Below are 18,901 nucleotides of genomic sequence, written 5' to 3' on the forward strand. Positions count from 1 at the left end.
GAAAACATTCATTTAGATAGTGCCAATATCCAATCTTCTAATACGTTTCTTCTGGACATATCTTTAAGGAAAAAATGAGGGAGAGAAATGTCTCTGTGTTGATATCCTTTGGTCAGTGACATTACATTTATAAAGGTTGTGTGTGTGTGTGTGTCTGTGGGCTGGCATGTGCTTCAGTGTGTGTTTACTGAAGCTATTCCAGTAAAGCATCTGGCCCAGGGACAGAGGAGAGGTGCCCCACACGGTAATTGAACCACAGATCCTGCTGGACTATTAGTCACAAGGCTTGGTCTGTCCAGCGCCTTTTATCGCTTAAATCAACACAAACATTGTGAATGTGAGCAGGTAATACAAATGTAGCTGTCATGCCAGTGCCAAATTTTCTTTTATACAAATTGTCTGCTACAGTTTCTCAGTACCTGAGAAAACTCTAAGAGGTTTTCTGTGTGCAGAGGTCATTAAAAAATCTAGATTCTGAATTTGGCAATGATACTGTAATAATATCCAGTCTGTAATAATCAATAGAAACAGAAAATAAAGCTACATAATGACTCAAGTTGCAATAAAACAGGATTGAATTTTATCATTTTGGTTGTATTTAGTCACAGCAGGCATTGTTGCTAATCCATAAGCAAGATGGCTTTATAGCATTATATGATTTACTAAGTATTCCACTCTGATAAAGTAATGGTGGGTATGTGATTTTAACATTTGTTTTTTACTGGTTTATGAAAAATAGGCACTACCATCTGGTTATTCTTTAAATAGTTCTTCTTTGTACTTCCAAAAAAAAAAAATAACTTTTGTATGTTGTGATTTATAGAGAATGAATTTAAAGAGATTTGAATTGGTGCTGACATCTTTCCTCTCTGCAAAAAGCACATTTGGGCTTAGGGATGACTTGGTTCTGGTTCACAAAATGTAAAGAATAAACTTAAGTTATCAGTGCAGAACTATAGGTATGAATGTGTCATGCATCCTTCAGGTGCACAGATGTGGGGGGGTTTTGTGCACAGTACGCACGTGGGCATTTGTGGTCAAGGATTATGTCCATGTGTATTAACCTGCATTTGTGTGTGCACATCTGGATATTGACAGTGACCAAATGATTGTCTGGGTAGCAACCTTCTGAGCTGACCTGATCAGAAAGAAAGTGACAGTCCTCTCCGTTAGAGAGGGAGAAAAAGAGGGACGCTGCTGGGCGGCCCAGAAAGATATGGGCATACTTGCACCAGAGGCTAGCATGACACAAATAACTGCAGTGGACACAATTGTCTGTGAAAAGACAATCCCATGTTTCTCATTTCTGTTCATATCTACTTTGATATTGGGTCTTGGAGTGTGAAACCAAGTCGAATGATGGAAGAACATGGTCTCTGGAGAAGAGCGAGCAAAGGGGAAAGAGAAAGGGAGGGAGCATGTGAATGAATACTTGGGACAGTTCTGGATGAGCAGAGACACTTTTCCCTCTTTCTTTGTATTTGTCCTGGACTCCCCATCTCTTTCTCTCTCACTTTCTCTCATTCCCTCTCAAAATATCATTAGTGCTCAGTTTGACTCCTCTTCATCTCCAGAGAGGATTTTCTATGGTGTCCAGTACACTCCAAACAGTTGTTGGATTGATTAGGGTTCTATCTACGGTATACACCTGCCCTCTATTTTGCAGCTCGTCAGAACAGAACAGAGCAGAAAGAGAGCAGGGCGGCTGGTCAGCACTCTGGTTTTCTGCAACCAGATGGTGAATGTGAAAGATCCCAGTTAGGGGTCCCAGTGCTACGTCCTTGAAGTTGGGTGATTTATACACTGGCAAAGGCGTCCAAAGGGCAAGAGAGGAAAACAGTTCCTATACATTGTGATCCTGAATGTGTGTGTGCCGTCTTAGCGTCATCTTTATCACGTTTAATTACTACTTCAATTTAATTAATTTACTCTTAAAGAATAAAGTCACACTGAAGCTAATCTTGTACTTGCTATGCAAATAATACAGCCAACTTGTCACTTCAGCCTCAGTAGCAGGTGTGTGTTTTGTGTGTGTGTGTGCATAACCTTGAAGAGAACAGGGATATGTCGCCATGCCCTGCTGCCAGCATCTCTGAGGGGTTTGTATTCATTGGCACCTCCCACTGTTTTCTCTCCAATTAACTATGCCATCAGCCCCAGTGAAGACAGCCCGCCTCAAGCTGGCGAACCACATATCCCCATGCAGGTCTGAACTTTGCCCTCGCTCAACCCCACTGGGCCCCGGCCCCTAACACATGGGGAGCATCTGTCACAGCAGGGGAGGGGCATACATGGAAACAGTCTTTTCCTCTTTGTTTACATCCTGCTACATCCCAAACACCTAAAGGGAAAGCAAATGGGAGGCTGGTGCCCTGGCAGCAGGATGAAAATCAAGCAGGAAGAAATGAAGAATAGATGGATGGAATTAGGGATAAAAAAAATGGAGGAAATTACTGAAGGAGGCATCAGGAGCTAGTTACAGTTCTGGTCATGTGGATATGTGGATGGATGGATGGTTGAATGCTGGGAAAGCAGAAAAGGAGAAAAAAATGGAGAGTTGTGGAAATATAGGAGGGAAGGGATGAGAGAGGTGGAGGAAGTTAAAACTCATGTCATGTCATAGTCATGGTTGGGGAAATAGATGAAACAGTAATGAATGAAAGGCCGCAGGAATGAAGGAAGGAACAATATATCCCTCAACTGACTGAAGGAAAAAAGAAAGGAAGGAGGAGATAAATGAATAGAGGGATCCCTACCCCTCTAATGAATGAGAGAGGAGAAGAATCAAGAAAATGAAATAGGTAACAGATGCGACTCATAACTCTGGTCATGGGTGGATAGATGAAAGAATGGGTGAAAGAAGGAATGAAGTACACAAGCATGAGAAGATGAGAAAATGAAGGAAGAAAGGATGAAAAATTAAGAAGGGAAACATGGAAAGAAGCATCAGGAGCTGATCATAATTACTCATAGTTGTGGATGAGAGATGAAAAGATGCAGAAACCATATCAGGAAAAAGGTCTAACGCAAGTCATCTATGACTTTTGGTAGACCTGTTGCTGAGGAATGAGGGAAATGGGGAAGGATGAAGGATGAAAGAAAGCATTAAATTATTAGGAAGGAAATACTTTATAATAAATTTAGCAAGGATGAGAACAAAAGAAAAAAGAGATGGAAAAACTATTAAAAAAAGAAAAATGTACAACCTGCTTTAAGAAAATTCATGAATGATGCACACAAGACAAAGTACAAGATACAAATGAAGGCAGATTGAAATTAAATGAAATGGGTTAGGCAGTGGGACCCCAGGTGGCTGGAAAAATGGGAAGCAAATTAAAGGGAAAAGGCGGGTCTTTATTATGGTGAGTAACTCTGACACGCTTGCGATGCACCCAGTGCCAGTCCGTCCGACATCCAGCTCTCCTACTGATGAGCACTGGAAACAAATCTGAGGAAGCCGGGCTTTATTTTGCTGCCTGAGTGACTTGTCGGAGTTGTCATAGGCTCCTGCGTCCCTGTATCCCTCCCCAACTGATGTCTCCCAGGCTCAGTTTCACCCACTGGGAATCTCTGCCTTCCTTCTCCCTCCTTCTCTCCATCTCGTCTGTTCATTATGTACATAGTGTGTTTTTTCTTCTTTGCCATTCCCTTTTTGTTTATTTAATTCTTTATTTATATCAAATGTTCCAGCTGTTTATCTGTTTGTGCAGTGAGTGTGTGTATATGAGCTTGATACGTTGTGAAACACAGAGGGTATCAATCACTGTCACTTAGCTGCTCGACTCCTCGCTCGTGCTGCCAGAGAGAACCCTTCACCTCCTCTGAACCTCTCTTGTTTAGCCTAACGTCAGTGAATTTCAAACTCTTTCAAAACATACATTTACGTGAGAGAGAAAGAGTTATAGAAGAGAATGGGGTCGAGGGTGATGAGAACAAGCGCTTTTGCAATCTGAATCAAATATATGTTTACACATTTACAAATGAAAAATCCAGGAGCGCAATGTCACTTCTCATATTCCCCCACGCCCATGGCAGCCAGCCTAGCGCTGCAGCTCCCTCCAGTATTTATTTAGGTGAATGATTAAAGTTAAGGCACAGCCAGCAAGAGTCTCACCACTCTTATTTAAGGAAGAATGGGAGAGCTGTCATCTTTTGATGCATTGCCTGCCATCCTGCATGCAAACAAGACACCCCCACTCCACCAGTGTCTCCCCACTTCTTCATCCCTCCCTTTCTTTCACACGGATCCTCAAAGAGTTGCCTTGGGTGATTGATCAGGTGCTGCTGTGGCATCACTGGAGATATGTGGGAAGTCTGCCCACCCAGCCAACCAGACAAAATTCACCAGCATGCTTATCCAGTGTGATCAGTACAATAGGAGGAACAAGGGAGGACAGCTGCACACGCTTGATCTATGGCCACTGAGGTCAGGCTCCTGAGAGCAAATCTTCTAATGGCCTTATAGATAAAGCCAACTACAGTTTGTATTAACTTTCTTTCTTGTCTACCTTTGGGCAAAGAGAGGTGTTGGAGAAGCTGATTGCAGGACATGGGACATTATCAGTGTTTCACAGTCCTCTTTTGTTACTGGCTCACAAAAAATTCATTATAGGGTAAAATAGTTTTCACTCAAGTTGGAAGACTGAAATTGAGAAGACTCAGGTGGTTCACTAACTAAAGGTAAATGGACTGTATTTTATATAGTGCTTTCTCACAGTGTGTTGCACTGGCCAAAGCGCTTTACAGAAGATCATACACCATTCACCCATTCACACACAACATTCACACACCAATGACGACAGGCTGCCATGCACCGGCGCTAGTCAAGCCACCGGGAGCAATTCGGGGTTCAGTGTCTTGCTCAGGGACACTTAGGCATGCGGGGAGACTGGGAGTCGAACCACCAACTTGCTGGTCAGGAGACAACTCATGAGCCACAGCCACCCCTTGATACATTCAGCATTATGACCATAGGCATTATTAAAACAGTATGAAGAACAATAAGCTCAATGTTGTACAGTATATCATTTTAATCTAACACAATGTGTGGCATAGAAGTACTTGAAAATAGTCTTCCTGAATGAACAGATGCTCTTGCTGGCAGTTTTAAAGTTCTGCAAGGCTCTTTTGTCCACATAAAGGTCTTCCGGGCTTTTGCTAACTGCAGGCAAGGTATAATGACAACTTCAGCAATAGGCTTTAGTTCATCTGTCTCTCTCTTTCTGGGGTTTTCTGGATTAGTAACATTGGTTGTTTTATGCAGTGATTTCTGATACTAATGTTGGCTTCTGTCAGATTTCCTCCCAGTTAGGTGACTCCAGTGCAGACATAATTCTAATAAGTGCATCCCACACCAGTGGCCTTCATATGAATATTTATCCTTTAATAAACTCAACATGGCCACTAGCACTGAGATGTTATGTTTTGTGAGATTAACATAATCTGTTGCCATACATTACTTTAATCATTTTCCTTCAAACTTTATAGAGTATATATCAAATATTATAACTGATCTGAGGTTTTTGTATGAGTCTATAACTTCCTGCCTCTCCTGCACAGTATTTTGTTTATATTCATGTACAGTTCAGTATAATTGTCTTCTCATATGAACTCCAGTCAGTGTCAGTGGAATCAAATCCAGACATTGTCCGGAGTTGTCCTTTCACACATGTAGCACACAGCAAGAGATTGTCCTTGTTAGATGCATTCTGACCCACGGCACAAACTCCAATGTGGGGTGTGGTGCCTGGGTAGAGAGTGTAGGAGGGAGGACATGATGCGAAAAGTGCAGAGTCACGTAACCGGTTTATAATTCGGGCATAAAGCGCAGTCTCTTGCTCTTCCTTGAATGTCTTATAATTTCAGTATTGGCCCTTAATGACAGAAGTTACCGAGTCTCATCATCTCTCCAATTTGTGTAAATGAGCCTTATTCTTAACCCTCATATGTTTACATTCTTCTGGTTTATAGCCAGTCGCATGAAGAAACACTCCCACTAGCTCAGTGTGAATTCTCCAGACAATAACCTGCTCTTTCCAACACAAGCTCATCTGGACTGTACACAGACGTTATACTAGAGAGCTGTCAGGGTAAAGTCCATTTGATGTCCGGTCTAACTGACTCGGATAGTTACATTTGAGCTTCTCTGGGTAATGTCTAGATAATTTCATAGATGCAGAGCATGTCTGAAAAGGGTGTGTGTGTGCATATGTAAGTGTCTATGTGAATGTCTTTGGGTACATATCAAATCAGTTTATAATAGTTATATTTTTAATGTGCCAACAAGTAAACAAACCAATCAAACTAAGTTTCTTGGAGGACCACAGCTGCCCTAGATTTTGGTCAGGCCGGTTCATTTGGAATTCATCTGAGGTAGTATGAAAAACATCACTGATTTAGCTGTGGCATTCATTGTCCAATGCACATGAATGAAACTCCCACGCACAATGCTGGCACTATTACTCAGTTTGTTGTCAGTATTGTGTGCTTATTTGGCAGTGGTTTTTACTCACTGAGTGACTGTGCAGTCCTCTGGGTTAATATTTTACATAGTCTCGTTATTCAGCCTTGATTTACAATAGATGGTGTTTACAAGACTGACTGCTGCTGTGTAGCATTCCTTTACTCTATTGTGCTATAGACGTCTCGTGTCAGTTCTGTTTTTTCCAGAAATAAGGAAAAACATTTCATTTCATCATCCCTCCAGTTTTTGATTATGGCTGACCTTGTTCCATTTAAATTTGCAATTCATTGCATCTTAATGTGCACTGGATTTTGGAATAATTCAGTTCAATTCGATTCAGTTCAGTTCAGTTCAGTTTTATTCATATAGCACCAAATCACAACAAAAGTCATCTCAGGACACTTTACAAATAAGGTCTAGATCTTACTATTATTATCATTATTACAGAGGAAACCCCAACAAACCCCCCTTGAGCAAGCACTTGGTGACAGCAGGGAGGAAAAACTCCCTTTAATGGAAAAAACCTCTGACAGACCCCAGCTCTTGTTGACTCGACCGGTTGGGGTGAGTGGATAGAGGAGAGAGAAAAGAAAAGAAAAGCAACAAGACACAACAAACAAACACTGGGCAGGTTGATGTGGACGCTGATTGCTAATCAGAAATGTACAGCTCCAGAGCCAGGGCTACCTGCAGAAAGGTACAGGGAGTGAGAGAGAGAGGACACACTATAGGAGAGGGGAGACACACAGTTAGTGACATGTAAGGGTGGCATATAGATGCATGGAGAGAGAGGAGAGGAAGGGGGAGAGAGGAAGAGAGGAGAGGAGCTCAGAGCATCATAGGGCCCCCAGCAGCCTAGGCCTATAGCAGCATAACTAAGGGAAGGCTCAGGGTCACCTGATCCAGCCCTAACTATAAGCTTTATCAAAAAGGAACGTCTTAAGTCTAATCTTAAAGGTAGAGAGGGTGTCCGCCTCCCAAATTGAGACTGGGGGTTGGTTCCATAGGAGAGGAGCTTGATAGCTAAAGGCTCTGCCTCCCATTCTACTTCTGAGGATTCTAGGGACCACAAGTAGACCTGCACTCTGAGAGCGAAGTGCTCTGTTAGGATGATAAGGTCTCCATGAGGTCTTTAAGATACGATGGAGCCTTGTCATTAAGAGCTTTGTATGTTACTGTATGTTGAAAACAGGTAAGTGTAAAATTTCACTATGCAAATCATAATAAATAGTGATCAAATGAGCAGTAACATTATGAGATTGCACATGTTTATGAATTCAGACTGTGATCACAACCTACTGTAACTGTACTGTTTACTGTAAACCGCTATGTGTCCCTGACTAAATACAAGAAAAGGACTAGTTATAAAATAACCATCAGCTGGCTGTGTAGTGGTATCCCATCTAACTCTTGGCAAGCAAAAGTTATTGCTTTAAATGCATGAATATTCATGATAGGGAATGTTATAGTATTCTTTTTTTAAAAATGTACTAAATTTGCTTTTTAATAGTAAAGGTAAGGGAAGGTTTATAAATGTTGCAGAGTATAGCAGGAGATGTTCCGCTACCTTTCCACTGAATCGCTTTTGCAGACTTGCTAGAGATAGAAATAATCATCTGTCTGTTTTGACTTAACTACTGATGGGGATAGGTATTAATGAAGTTCCTTCTGTCTGATGTAATAATTGCAGTATTATCCAAACAATGTTCAAACATATAAATCAGCAAAGAAAAATGCAAAAAAATAAAATAAAAAAATCCTAACAAAACTTAAAAGTCAATTCACAGTGCCAAAGCAATACAACAAAAATGTAAAAATATCTTAACTGTTTATTGTGCTGCAGATTTGAGTTTTCTCACTGCATGCCACAGCCAAGGATTTCCACATTTCCCTCTCACTGGCATCTGTAATATTTTGCAATATTGTCGGCATATTACACTTAAGCCAGCACACAATACCTTCATAAATCCTCTTATGTAGACATCAAATGACAGAGTACTGTCTCACAGCCGTCTTTCTTTCTTTTTTCTTTCTCGCTCCTTCTGTCTTCAGTAGATGCTGACTCCAAACACTTCAATGTCATTCTATTTTCTGTATATCCCAAAAGGTGTTGGCCTATGCAAAAAAGCAAACATTCTTTTAATTGAAACTTCATGATCAACCTGAATACTTTTTAAATTTTGCCCAATACATGGGAAAAATATGTGAACCAAAATAATTTCAGAGCTGAGCTGGTCTTCTTGAAACAATATTACAGATATTACTTCTGAAGAAACCTCTGATTATTCTCTGTGGGGTGAAGTGATTCTCATTTTTGTCTTATTGCACTCATAATCTCGCTGTGTGGCGTATATATATTGTCTTTTTACCTTTTCTTTCTTTTTTGCACTTTTGGCTCATATTGTCCTACACAGCTCTCTGCTTTCTCTACACTCGTTCTCTTATTCGTTTTCTTCTTCTCCCTTACTGTGTTATCTGTCTCGGCTCCATTTCCTTGCTCCCCGATACTCCCTGACTCAGTAGCTTTCATTTTCATGATAATCCAGCGTCACCACTGGACTGCGAAATCGCTTTCACTGCCTTTTCTTCTTCTCCTGTTCCCACTCTTGTGCTCTCTCTCTCTCTCTCTCTCTCTCTCTCCGTCTCTCTCTGCATTTTATTCCTACTGGTTTATCTTTTTTCCTCCTGGCTTTATTTTGCTTTTTGTAATTAAATGTCATTTTCATTTCTTCTGGATTTTTTTTCTTTTGGATGAAGGAAAAAAGTTTCTTTTTTATTTTATAACTGTTATCAAAACAGAGCAGAATCACTGCTGGTTAACTGAACATATACAGTATGAGACACAGTACCGCACTTCCAGCACATAAATACTATATGTTCAGCTCAGCTTCCTCTGTCCTGTTTGCCTCTTTGTCCAAAGACATTTATACAGCTAATGATGGGGGCAGCAGGCTAAGCCAAGTAGCCCAGATATTCATCTTTTCCTCTACACCATATAACATTTGCAGGGGGATCCTGTCGTGTTCATAAGGCAGTTGGGATTTATAATCCCTGGGATGAGACCTGTGGGTCTGGCCTGAGGTGGTACAGGGAGGCATTTATGATGTTACAACTGTACGTGCACAAAGTACCTCAAACTCCAAGCTTTCTGGATGTCTGATTTCTTCACTCTGTAAGTCTGTAAGGGTGAGCTATGACTTGGTGACTTTAGTGTCATCTCCTTCTCTCTGCTTTTAACCTCAGGTGCTCAGACAAGACGAGTCTCTATTTGTCTTTCATGTCTCACTGATGCTAAACTGCATCTTAGTAAAAATCTGAAGGAATGCACTGCTGCGACTGGCTAATCTGTGTCAGTGCCAATACTGACCTTATTAAGAATAGTGAGTGTCTGCCATGACATGACCAATTGGCAGTAAATGTAATTGAAGATAAGTTGAGTATCAGAATCAGAAAAAGTTTGATTGTGTATCTCTACCAATCAGTGCCAGGGAAGGGGGAGAATTGCTGGCTGGAGCCAATCCCAGCCGGCAATCGGGCAAAGGCAGGGTACACCCTGGACGGGTCGCCAGTCCATCGCAGCTTGTGGGAGCAACTTTCTCTAAACATGATGGGCTTGATCCACTGTTTTCCAACAGTAAAACATGATCTCACACTTGGTGATACTGATCTGTGTGCCATTTAAAATTTTTCGTCTTTTAAGTTCAGTACTTTTACAGTGTAGCTTTCTAGCAATCCATCCATCCATTATCTATACCACTTATCCTGAAGAGGGTCATGGGAGGGCTGGCGCCAGTCCCAGATGACACTGAGTGAGAGGCGGGCTACACCCTGGACAGTTCATCACAGGGCTCACACTTAGAGACAGACAACCACACTCACTCCTAGAGACAATATAGAGCTGCCAATCAATCTAAGCTACATGTTTTTGGACTGTGGGAGGAAGCCAGAGTACCCAGAGAGAACCTGCGCAGGCACAGGGAGAACATGCAAACTCCACTCAGAAAAGCATCAGGTCAGCTGGGGCTTGAACCCATAATCTTCTTGCTGTGAGGTGACAACGCTAACCACTGCCACTGTGTACCTTTCTACCAACCAGAAATTTCCACCACAAATGATGAGGGAGCATTTAAGGTACATCATGACTTCAGAGTAAAACCTAATGTGCACTCAGCTTTACGACACCTTATTCTGAATGAGTGTCTTCTGACTGCACACAAATACATAGCAGCTTCTCTTACTCTTCTAGAGGAAACAGGAGAATAAATAAACTGAGTCGGTATCAGAGCCTGTGGTGTTTAGTGCAGTGGGAGTGGAACTGTACATCTGACTCTTCTCTGTGGCAGCAGATCAATGCAGTAAGGAACACAGGTAGAAATGAATTGATTGTTGCAAGTAAAACTCCAATTAAACAAAGAAACAAGCCTGAGAGAGAGCTCTGAGACAAGCAGCTCTCATTTTCTCATCGGTTCTCGGGGGAAGGAGCGGAGGCCACAAGGAGGCAGGAGAGAGAGTCAGGTGAGGGCTGGGGAGCAGGAGAACTTGGGGTGGGTGGTGAGTGAGGTCCATTTCTTCTGATTAATCTTTGTGTCAAGGAGGTATAGAAGTTAAGGATGAATGTAAAGGTGAGGGAACCTCAGATGGAGGATCAAATGCACGATAGAAAGAATGTGAAAGATAGAAAGAACAGAGGCATTGATCCAAAGCTTCCTTAATGATGATGCAAGATCTTAATGGTGATGGCATGTGATGTATCAGGTTTTGGCAGTCAGTTCTAGAACTCGTCTGACCTTCTACTATTTAATAAGTTTGTACAAAGCCCTTCATCGCACTGTCTGTCTTTTTCTTGCACTCCCTAACACTTCTCTATCTGCATGTGTCTTGGCACTTTTCACTTTCTGTTTGAGCTGTGCTCATAATCTCCTCATTGAACAATCCCTACTTTTCATTCTGGTATGTACTTCCAGGTAGCTTTTGGATTCTCATCTAAGCAGTCGCTAAAATGTTTTTTGCTCAAGTACGAACGTGCAAATGAAGTTAAAAATGATTAATGCTCCCTATTCCTAGAAAATGTACAGGCTCTCCTTACTTTCTCCTCTCCACATCTCACTTCTCAACTAATAACATTTTCTTCACTATCTCCCTCTATTTCCCAAGCCCTGTAATCTGATTGTTCTTTCTATGATTCTGCTGTTATTGAGTTGCCTGTATCATACATATGTATAAGTCCACCACAATACTTAATCCATCTTCTGCTGTAACTTCCAGCAGCATGGAGCAAACAGGAATCTCATTCCTAAATTGTGGAAACACTAATGTCATATTGAAACGTGTAAAGCCTCACTATATGACGAACTTTGCAAGTAGGGAGCCTCAAATGGCCACAAGAGGGAACTCGTACTATTCCCTCAAGGTTCCACTGACCTTTTCTTTTAAGCAATTTCTAGTGACTTTAAAGTTACACACTCCTCAGTTGGTTCGGCTTTATCAGAAGAGAAAATCAAAAGCTGTTGTCTCTGGAATAGTAGACAGTGGAAAGATAAAGCTTTGGTGGTGTGTAACTTTCATCGAGCATGACAGTTTACATCTGTTTAATAAGTACAACAAACAAACACATTTTCATAGGCATTTTTATTTTCTTATAGCTAATTAAACTTCATCATATTCAGATTGTGATTTTTAGCCATGCTAGCTGAATAACTTTAAGGACAATATTGGTCTGTTTCTTGGTTGGTCAGTACGCCCATTTGGTCTGAGCAAAAATATTTCAACAGCTATCGGATGGATTTGCACAAAGTTTTGTGTTATTATGGTGCTTCCATGACTTGTGAAATTTTCCCACACCCTTAAACCTACACTAAAGTAAGTGATGTGAACTAAGTACAAGCTTGTATGGGACTAAAATGTGCTTTGCAGAACACCATCCACCAACTGGTGCATGCTGTAACCAAGCATTTGAGTTTCTCAGTGTGTAAATGTATTGTGTCTGCTGCGTGTCTTTGCTTGTGTGTGTGCAACTCATCACCTCTTCATCACCCCAACAACACCCCCCTGGCTATTGCTCTAAAACACTTCTCACTCATTGTAACCTAACTGAAAAGAGGCTCAGGAGGAAGAAAAGTGTGAAGCTGTATATTTCAAACCATCAATCTGTTGGTAGATGCAACAGCCTGTATGACCTTATAGGAAACATCCACTGTTTTGCAAAAAGTCTATAGCTTATGGATTTCATGTCAAGAGAAAATATTTGATATTTCTTCTAACAAATCCTCACCTTTTAAATGGATTTACTGTCAAGCGCAAAAAAGGTTCATATTTATGCTAATAGAAAGTCCATCTATTTATTGGTTTTTGTTGGCATTTTATTACTTTCGTGACACAAAAGAAGAAGCCCTCTCACCATACTCATCTTTTTGCACTCAATCGATGTTTGTCAAAGTTGCTGACTGTGTACAGTTGCATTTTCCTCCTCTGAAAGACCCCAGCATAAAATCATTTCTGAGTTTCATACACTTGACCCTGAAGGTTCATGGTGTGATGTTGTTCCTGAAGATGGTTAAGGATTATGATGATGGTGCTAGTTCGAGTCCTGTGCCATCAGCTAGAGAAATGATTAGGACTGCACCAGCAGAGTGTTAGCATGACAGATGGCAACACATGGAGCGAGCTGACAGCACTGCTGACAGTGCATTCGTTGAAGTCCCATCTTGCTTGCACCATTCACACTGTTTGTTGCTGTACATATTCTGATGTTTTTCTGCCATCAACTATAACTTATTCCTACCTGTCAATGCCAAAGTCAGCTCACATCACCAATTCACAAACTTTAATTTGCGAGACCACTGCACAGGCCTCCTCTCATGAAACCAAAGGGAGTCAGTGTTTGTTAAAAATCTTTAGTGGGTCATTATTCCAGTCACTGGTCATTTGTCCACAACATTCTTTTTTTTAGAAATTAATCCTTTCAGTGGTCAATAAACTTTCCATTATTTTCTCCTCAATCAATCTACTTAGAAATCAGCTCTACAGGCACGTTAATGAATAGCCAACCGAAATAGATACATTAATTGAATGACTGAATACATTATTATACTGTATTGAGTGCTGCACTGCTGCCTCTACAAATAGCAATATGGAGTTGTTATTAGGTTTCGTGATTTATGGGAGATGAGGAGAGATTTGGCACAAACCTGTCAGTTTCAGTGCCTTAGACAAGAATGAAGGGAGACAGAAACCATTCTTGCATGAGTAGGCGCAAAGATCTGATCCTGTACTTGTTATGAAATGCTGTTTTCATTTATTCTTTGTATTATTTATCCACTAGGAGAATAGTTCTAAATTCCATCCAAATGCATCCTCAGGGGAAGTACATGTAACCCCTCCAAAGGGTTGTAATACTTCTCCCTGTCACTTGATGATAGCTTCAAGGCTGAAGTCTGTATGTTGTGCGAATGTGTCTTTATGCTTGTGTGTGTATGTGAACATATCGTATATGCATATGGATAGGAGCACGATGTGATTGATGAAACATGAAAGAGAGCAGAGGAAGATTTCCAGTCAGTCAGTCCTGTGAATAACCACCTAGGCTGTGGATTAAAGGAAGAAAGCTGTCTGAACAAACAAAGGCTCACATCCATTACCTTCCATGCAGAGTTGTTTTGCTCTCTGGAGCAACACTGACAACACAATTAAAGTGTGTTAACAGAAATAGATGGTTTTGTTTTCTTGGATTCAGGAGATGAAACAAAACATCTAACAACTATGCAGAAATAAAAATCATGTGAGGTTAAAAAAAAAAAGATCTCTGCAGAAGAGTCACCTACAATATAAAGCATTTTAGATTATAATGTGGGTACAATGAAAAGGAACACTATACTTTTTTGTATGTATGTTTTTGTCCAAATTGTTTCATGGCTGAACAGGACTTAGAGTAGATTTCTGGTTAAATTGGTGTTTATGATCTCTTCAGTATGACCTGGAGGTAAAGAGATCAGCCACAAAGTGATGGTCCCAGTACTGACAGCTAATTGTATCTCAGCTTCAAGTTAGCAACAGGTAAAGTCTGGTATTACATGCACTTTAGGGTGCCCACTGTTTCTGTTAAGTGCCACTGAGCAAGATGCTGCTTCATGGATGTTGCACTGTGGCTGATTTTAGACAGACACTGTTTGTGTTAAAGGAGATTTTAACCCCAAATTAGTTTCCCTCAACTAAATTTAGAATTGACCCCTGCATGCACCCTGACCTCCTCCTTCTGTGGTTCCATAAGCATATCCACTGTTTTCCCTTATTTGTTCCCAGTGGAAAAGAGTTTAAATTTTTACAGGTTTGTCATTTCGGCATGTTGTTTTGGGGCATTTGCTGAAACCACTGATGCTATTAAAGGTTATGAGAAAAAATAAATGTAGCATGTTGGGCCTTTAGCAGGTTGTCAGTAAAGGTTTGTTCTTCTTTCTGTTTCTTTCCTCTCCAGGTCCAAGGGTTGGAGAAGCATGTGGATTTCTCAGACCTAGGACCAGTGGATTCAGTGATGAAGACTCTTCCATATGGCATGGGCGGAGGCACAGTTGGAGGAATGACAGGTGGAGTTGTTAAGCCTCCATATCAAACCCGTATCTTCTCCACTTCCATTGATCAGACCCCCATGAAATCCAAACTACCAACCTACAATTTCTTTAACCCGTACGACTCCGCCCGAAACCAGTCCCTGCTCCTGGACCAGACAGGCTACCGCTCTAAGCGCAAGCCCTCACTTAAGACAGCCATGAAGACCAAGAAGATATTTGGCTGGGGAGACTTCTACTTCAATGTCAAGACCATGAAGTTTAGCTTGCTAGTGACAGGGAAGATCGTGGACCACATCAATGGGACATTCACTGTTTACTTCCGCCACAACTCATCCAGTCTGGGGAATGTGTCAGTCAGTATCGTGCCACCAACCAAAGTGGTGGAGTTTGAGGTCCAGCAGCAGCTACACCCCCACATGCAGCAGGACATCCTAATCCAGGAGACCCAGCAATCCACCACTGACCCCAAAGAGACAAAGACCTTTAATTGTCGGGTGGAGTATGAGAAAACCAACAGATCCAAGAAGCCCAAACCCTGCCTGTATGATCCATCTCAAACCTGCTTCACAGAGCACACCCAGTCCCACGCTGCTTGGCTCTGTGCCAAGCCCTTCAAAGTGATCTGCATCTTCATCTCTTTCTTTAGCATCGATTACAAGCTGGTTCAAAAAGTGTGTCCGGACTACAACTTCCAAAGTGAGCACCCTTATTTTGGATAAATAAGTGATAGAACAAAGACACAATGTTAATGATGACGACAATGATGACAATAATGATACTGATGGAAAGGACAGTCATGTCAATGATGCTAAAGATGCAGGGGACAGTTTTTTTGCCTCTAAACTGCTGTGAATTGTGGATATAAATCAAGTATAATCAGAGTTATGAATGGTTAAGATATGGCTGATTTCTCTGACTTATTTTCCAACTTTGTATCTGTTAACTTCTGTTTTAATTTGTTTTTTTCTGTAAATAATGTATTTTATCTCTTTATTGTTTTTAGATATTTGTTTGTCAGTGTTATTACTTTTTGCAGTTGGAGAATTCAGTTGAAAGAATTTTGAATCAGTATTATGCCATTCAAGAACAAAGTGAGCCTCTTACAGTATGCAGCTGTGCTGTGCCATCACTGTATGGCAGATAAAATGTTATGGTAGACTGACTGTTCAAATCCTGGATATAAGAGAGTTATATGTATGAGAAATGCTATGCTGGATATGCATACAATATACTGTATGAAAAAGCACATTAAAGTCTCCTAAACTGTCTGTCTTTTACTGGGTGAATGTGTTCAGTCAGAGCCAGAAGCATAATTGCATGTTATCTAACTCAGTAAGAACACTATTTTAAATGAAGTTACTTTTCACTCTGATTAGGAGTTTATGCCCAAACTCTCTGTGAAGATATGTAATTTTAATTTTCTAAAATATCTTGAAGGAAAGTTGGTTACGACTTAAAATGAAAACAAACTGAAACATTCTTAATAAGTTGATGATAAAATCTGACTCCCACTAAGGAAGTTGGTATGTACAGTAATACACTCCATAGGAAGCATCCAATATGATTTTTAATTACATATCCCGAAACTGAAAAGAAAAATAACTATTGTATTGGAAGTAACATGACAGATTTCTGTTTCTGTGATCAAGTGAAGGAAGTATTGCACACCTGAGCAAACATTTTTTTTCAGTCGCACCTAAACCTCCAGGTGGCTTCCTCACATTTTATTGACTGCTGTATTACTGCTGCCATGGTTATAATCTCAGCTCCCTAATAATATTTGTATTGTCTTGCTTTCTTTATGATAAAAATATGATATTATGGGAAAATGAAGCAGGATAGAACCACCACTGGGAAAAAATATTCATGCATGTCGATTACAGGGTAAAAATGAGAGCTAACTTCAACCGCCTTCTCCTTGATTAAATTAAACAAACACACCTCGAACACTCAGCCAACTTCAGGCTTTCTCATATGTCTTTTCTTGCTTCCTTGTTCACAGACTTCCTTTTTTCTCTTTAAGAGTAGTTATCGGCTCTTTGCTCTCCACACGTTTGACCCGACAGTGGTGCTCAGAATTTCATTAGAAAACACACAGTCAATGCCAGCTGAATCTCATTCTGGCTCAATACCATATTATGCCCTTGATCAATGACATTGAGATTGAGGTCCATGTATCTTACACAGGGTGCTGTAGACAGTTGGGACACAAAGATTGATAGAGTCAGTGCAACCCAGATAGTGCCCCCCCCCCCCCTTTTTTTACCACAGTGGATCCTTATGTACATGTGATTGCATGTTTGTGTGAGTTTGCATATGTGTGGATGATTTTGATTATTGTTATTGTATGCCTGTGTGTGTTTGTCCAGGTATGTTTCCCAGAATTTTAAAAAATATACACATCTAATAAACTATTAAAGAAAAAAACAACAGTAAGACATTGTTTACATTAAGACTGTAATACTTGTAATTTGACACAGTGATCACGTGGTGACTGTAATACCCTAGACAGTGGAAGTGGAGTCTCATAAGAGCAGTATTTCGGAAATTTGGAAATGTACATATACAAACATACCAGCAATACAGTACTTTGACACATACCAAATTATGACATGTAAATTCATTGAGATTACACATTTGCTTTAAGTGAGCCCCTATATCTCCTGCACCCTTCTGGGAAAAAACAAAACAAAACAGAAAGCACACAGTAGTTGACAGTGACACATTCCGTAACTGTCAAAGGTTTTCATGCCTGTCAAAAACTTTTTGTCATCCATTGTTCCTAAACCAGATTCTAATTATTATTTGATTTAGGTATGTTTTGGGCATTCTATGCCTTTATTAGTAAGTTCACAGCAAAGAGATGACAGGAAATTAAGTGAGTTGGGTGAAAGAGAGAACTGGTGAACTACAAGCACCACACTGTACACACATGGTCACATTGTAGTTCCTGGTCAGCACCTTAACCCTTAGTCCACCAAGATACTTACTGCATTTTAACTGGGGGACAAGAGGACACATTGCCTATATCAGCATTTATTACACAGAAAGCAAAAAAGCACCATGCCCTGGCAGCCAGTTTAAATAGAGACATACAGATATGTTTCAGATAAGCAAAGAGACACTAAGGCTATTTGTATTTACTGACACACTCAAGCTGATTTGTCTTATGATGTTTTGAGAGGCACATACAGCAACAGGAGAAAGCATTCAGACTCTCCAAAGGAAGCATCAGATGCTGAGATTCAAGTAGTCAACTGTTTTCTGTGCAGCAGGAGTGCCTAAATCAGTTAAACCTGACTAATAAAATAGACACAGTGACCTCCCTTACCCACAAAGCTGTTAATATAGTTTTTATGTCTACATGTATGAACAATTTATTACACTTTTAAAAGCCAAATTTGTTTATGTGAACATTTGTTGTCTGTCTTAAGAAGGGCTTTACTGTCCTTAAAACCCAATTATCAAATACCTACAGAACAACACAGACCACAAACTATGTGCAATAATAATACAAAAATACCATAAAACAACAAGCACCAGATCATTGATGACTACACGACTGATCCCTCTTTTAAAACAGTCTCAATTTGTGTTTAACATAATCCCAGTCTTGATTCAGTTTGAGTTCTGTGGGTGAAGAGTTCCACATGTTGATCGACGCAAAGGACACCTGATTCACAACAGACATCTCAAACTCTGAGAGGAATTACCAGATGACTTAGGAGTCACACCTTAGGAGTCTGCTTATTTAGTCATTTTTAAATTGGTTTAATATAGGCAAATTTGATGAAATGATCATTTTACATATTTTGAACAGTAGTATAGTAAAATAAAAAAGCTGCAGTATAGGTTTGCTTGAAATGTTTTGTTT

The 18,901-nt window shown here is 40.4% G+C and overlaps 1 protein-coding gene across 1 annotated transcript in view; it reads left to right on the forward strand.

The window, feature by feature from the left end:
* The window catches only part of nxph4 (neurexophilin 4), a 38,729-nt gene extending 22,463 nt beyond the window's left edge, over nt 1–16,266 (forward strand). Inside the window, exon 2 of the mRNA XM_020616235.1 lies at nt 14,934–16,266. Within this exon, the coding sequence (XP_020471891.1) occupies nt 14,934–15,746 (813 nt within the window). The 3' untranslated portion in view covers nt 15,747–16,266. The remainder of the gene's footprint in view (nt 1–14,933) is intronic.
* Nucleotides 16,267–18,901: the final 2,635 nt, after the last annotated feature.

This window comes from Monopterus albus, unplaced genomic scaffold, assembly GCF_001952655.1.
Source record: "Monopterus albus unplaced genomic scaffold, M_albus_1.0 scaffold1.1, whole genome shotgun sequence".
Taxonomy (NCBI): domain Eukaryota; kingdom Metazoa; phylum Chordata; class Actinopteri; order Synbranchiformes; family Synbranchidae; genus Monopterus; species Monopterus albus.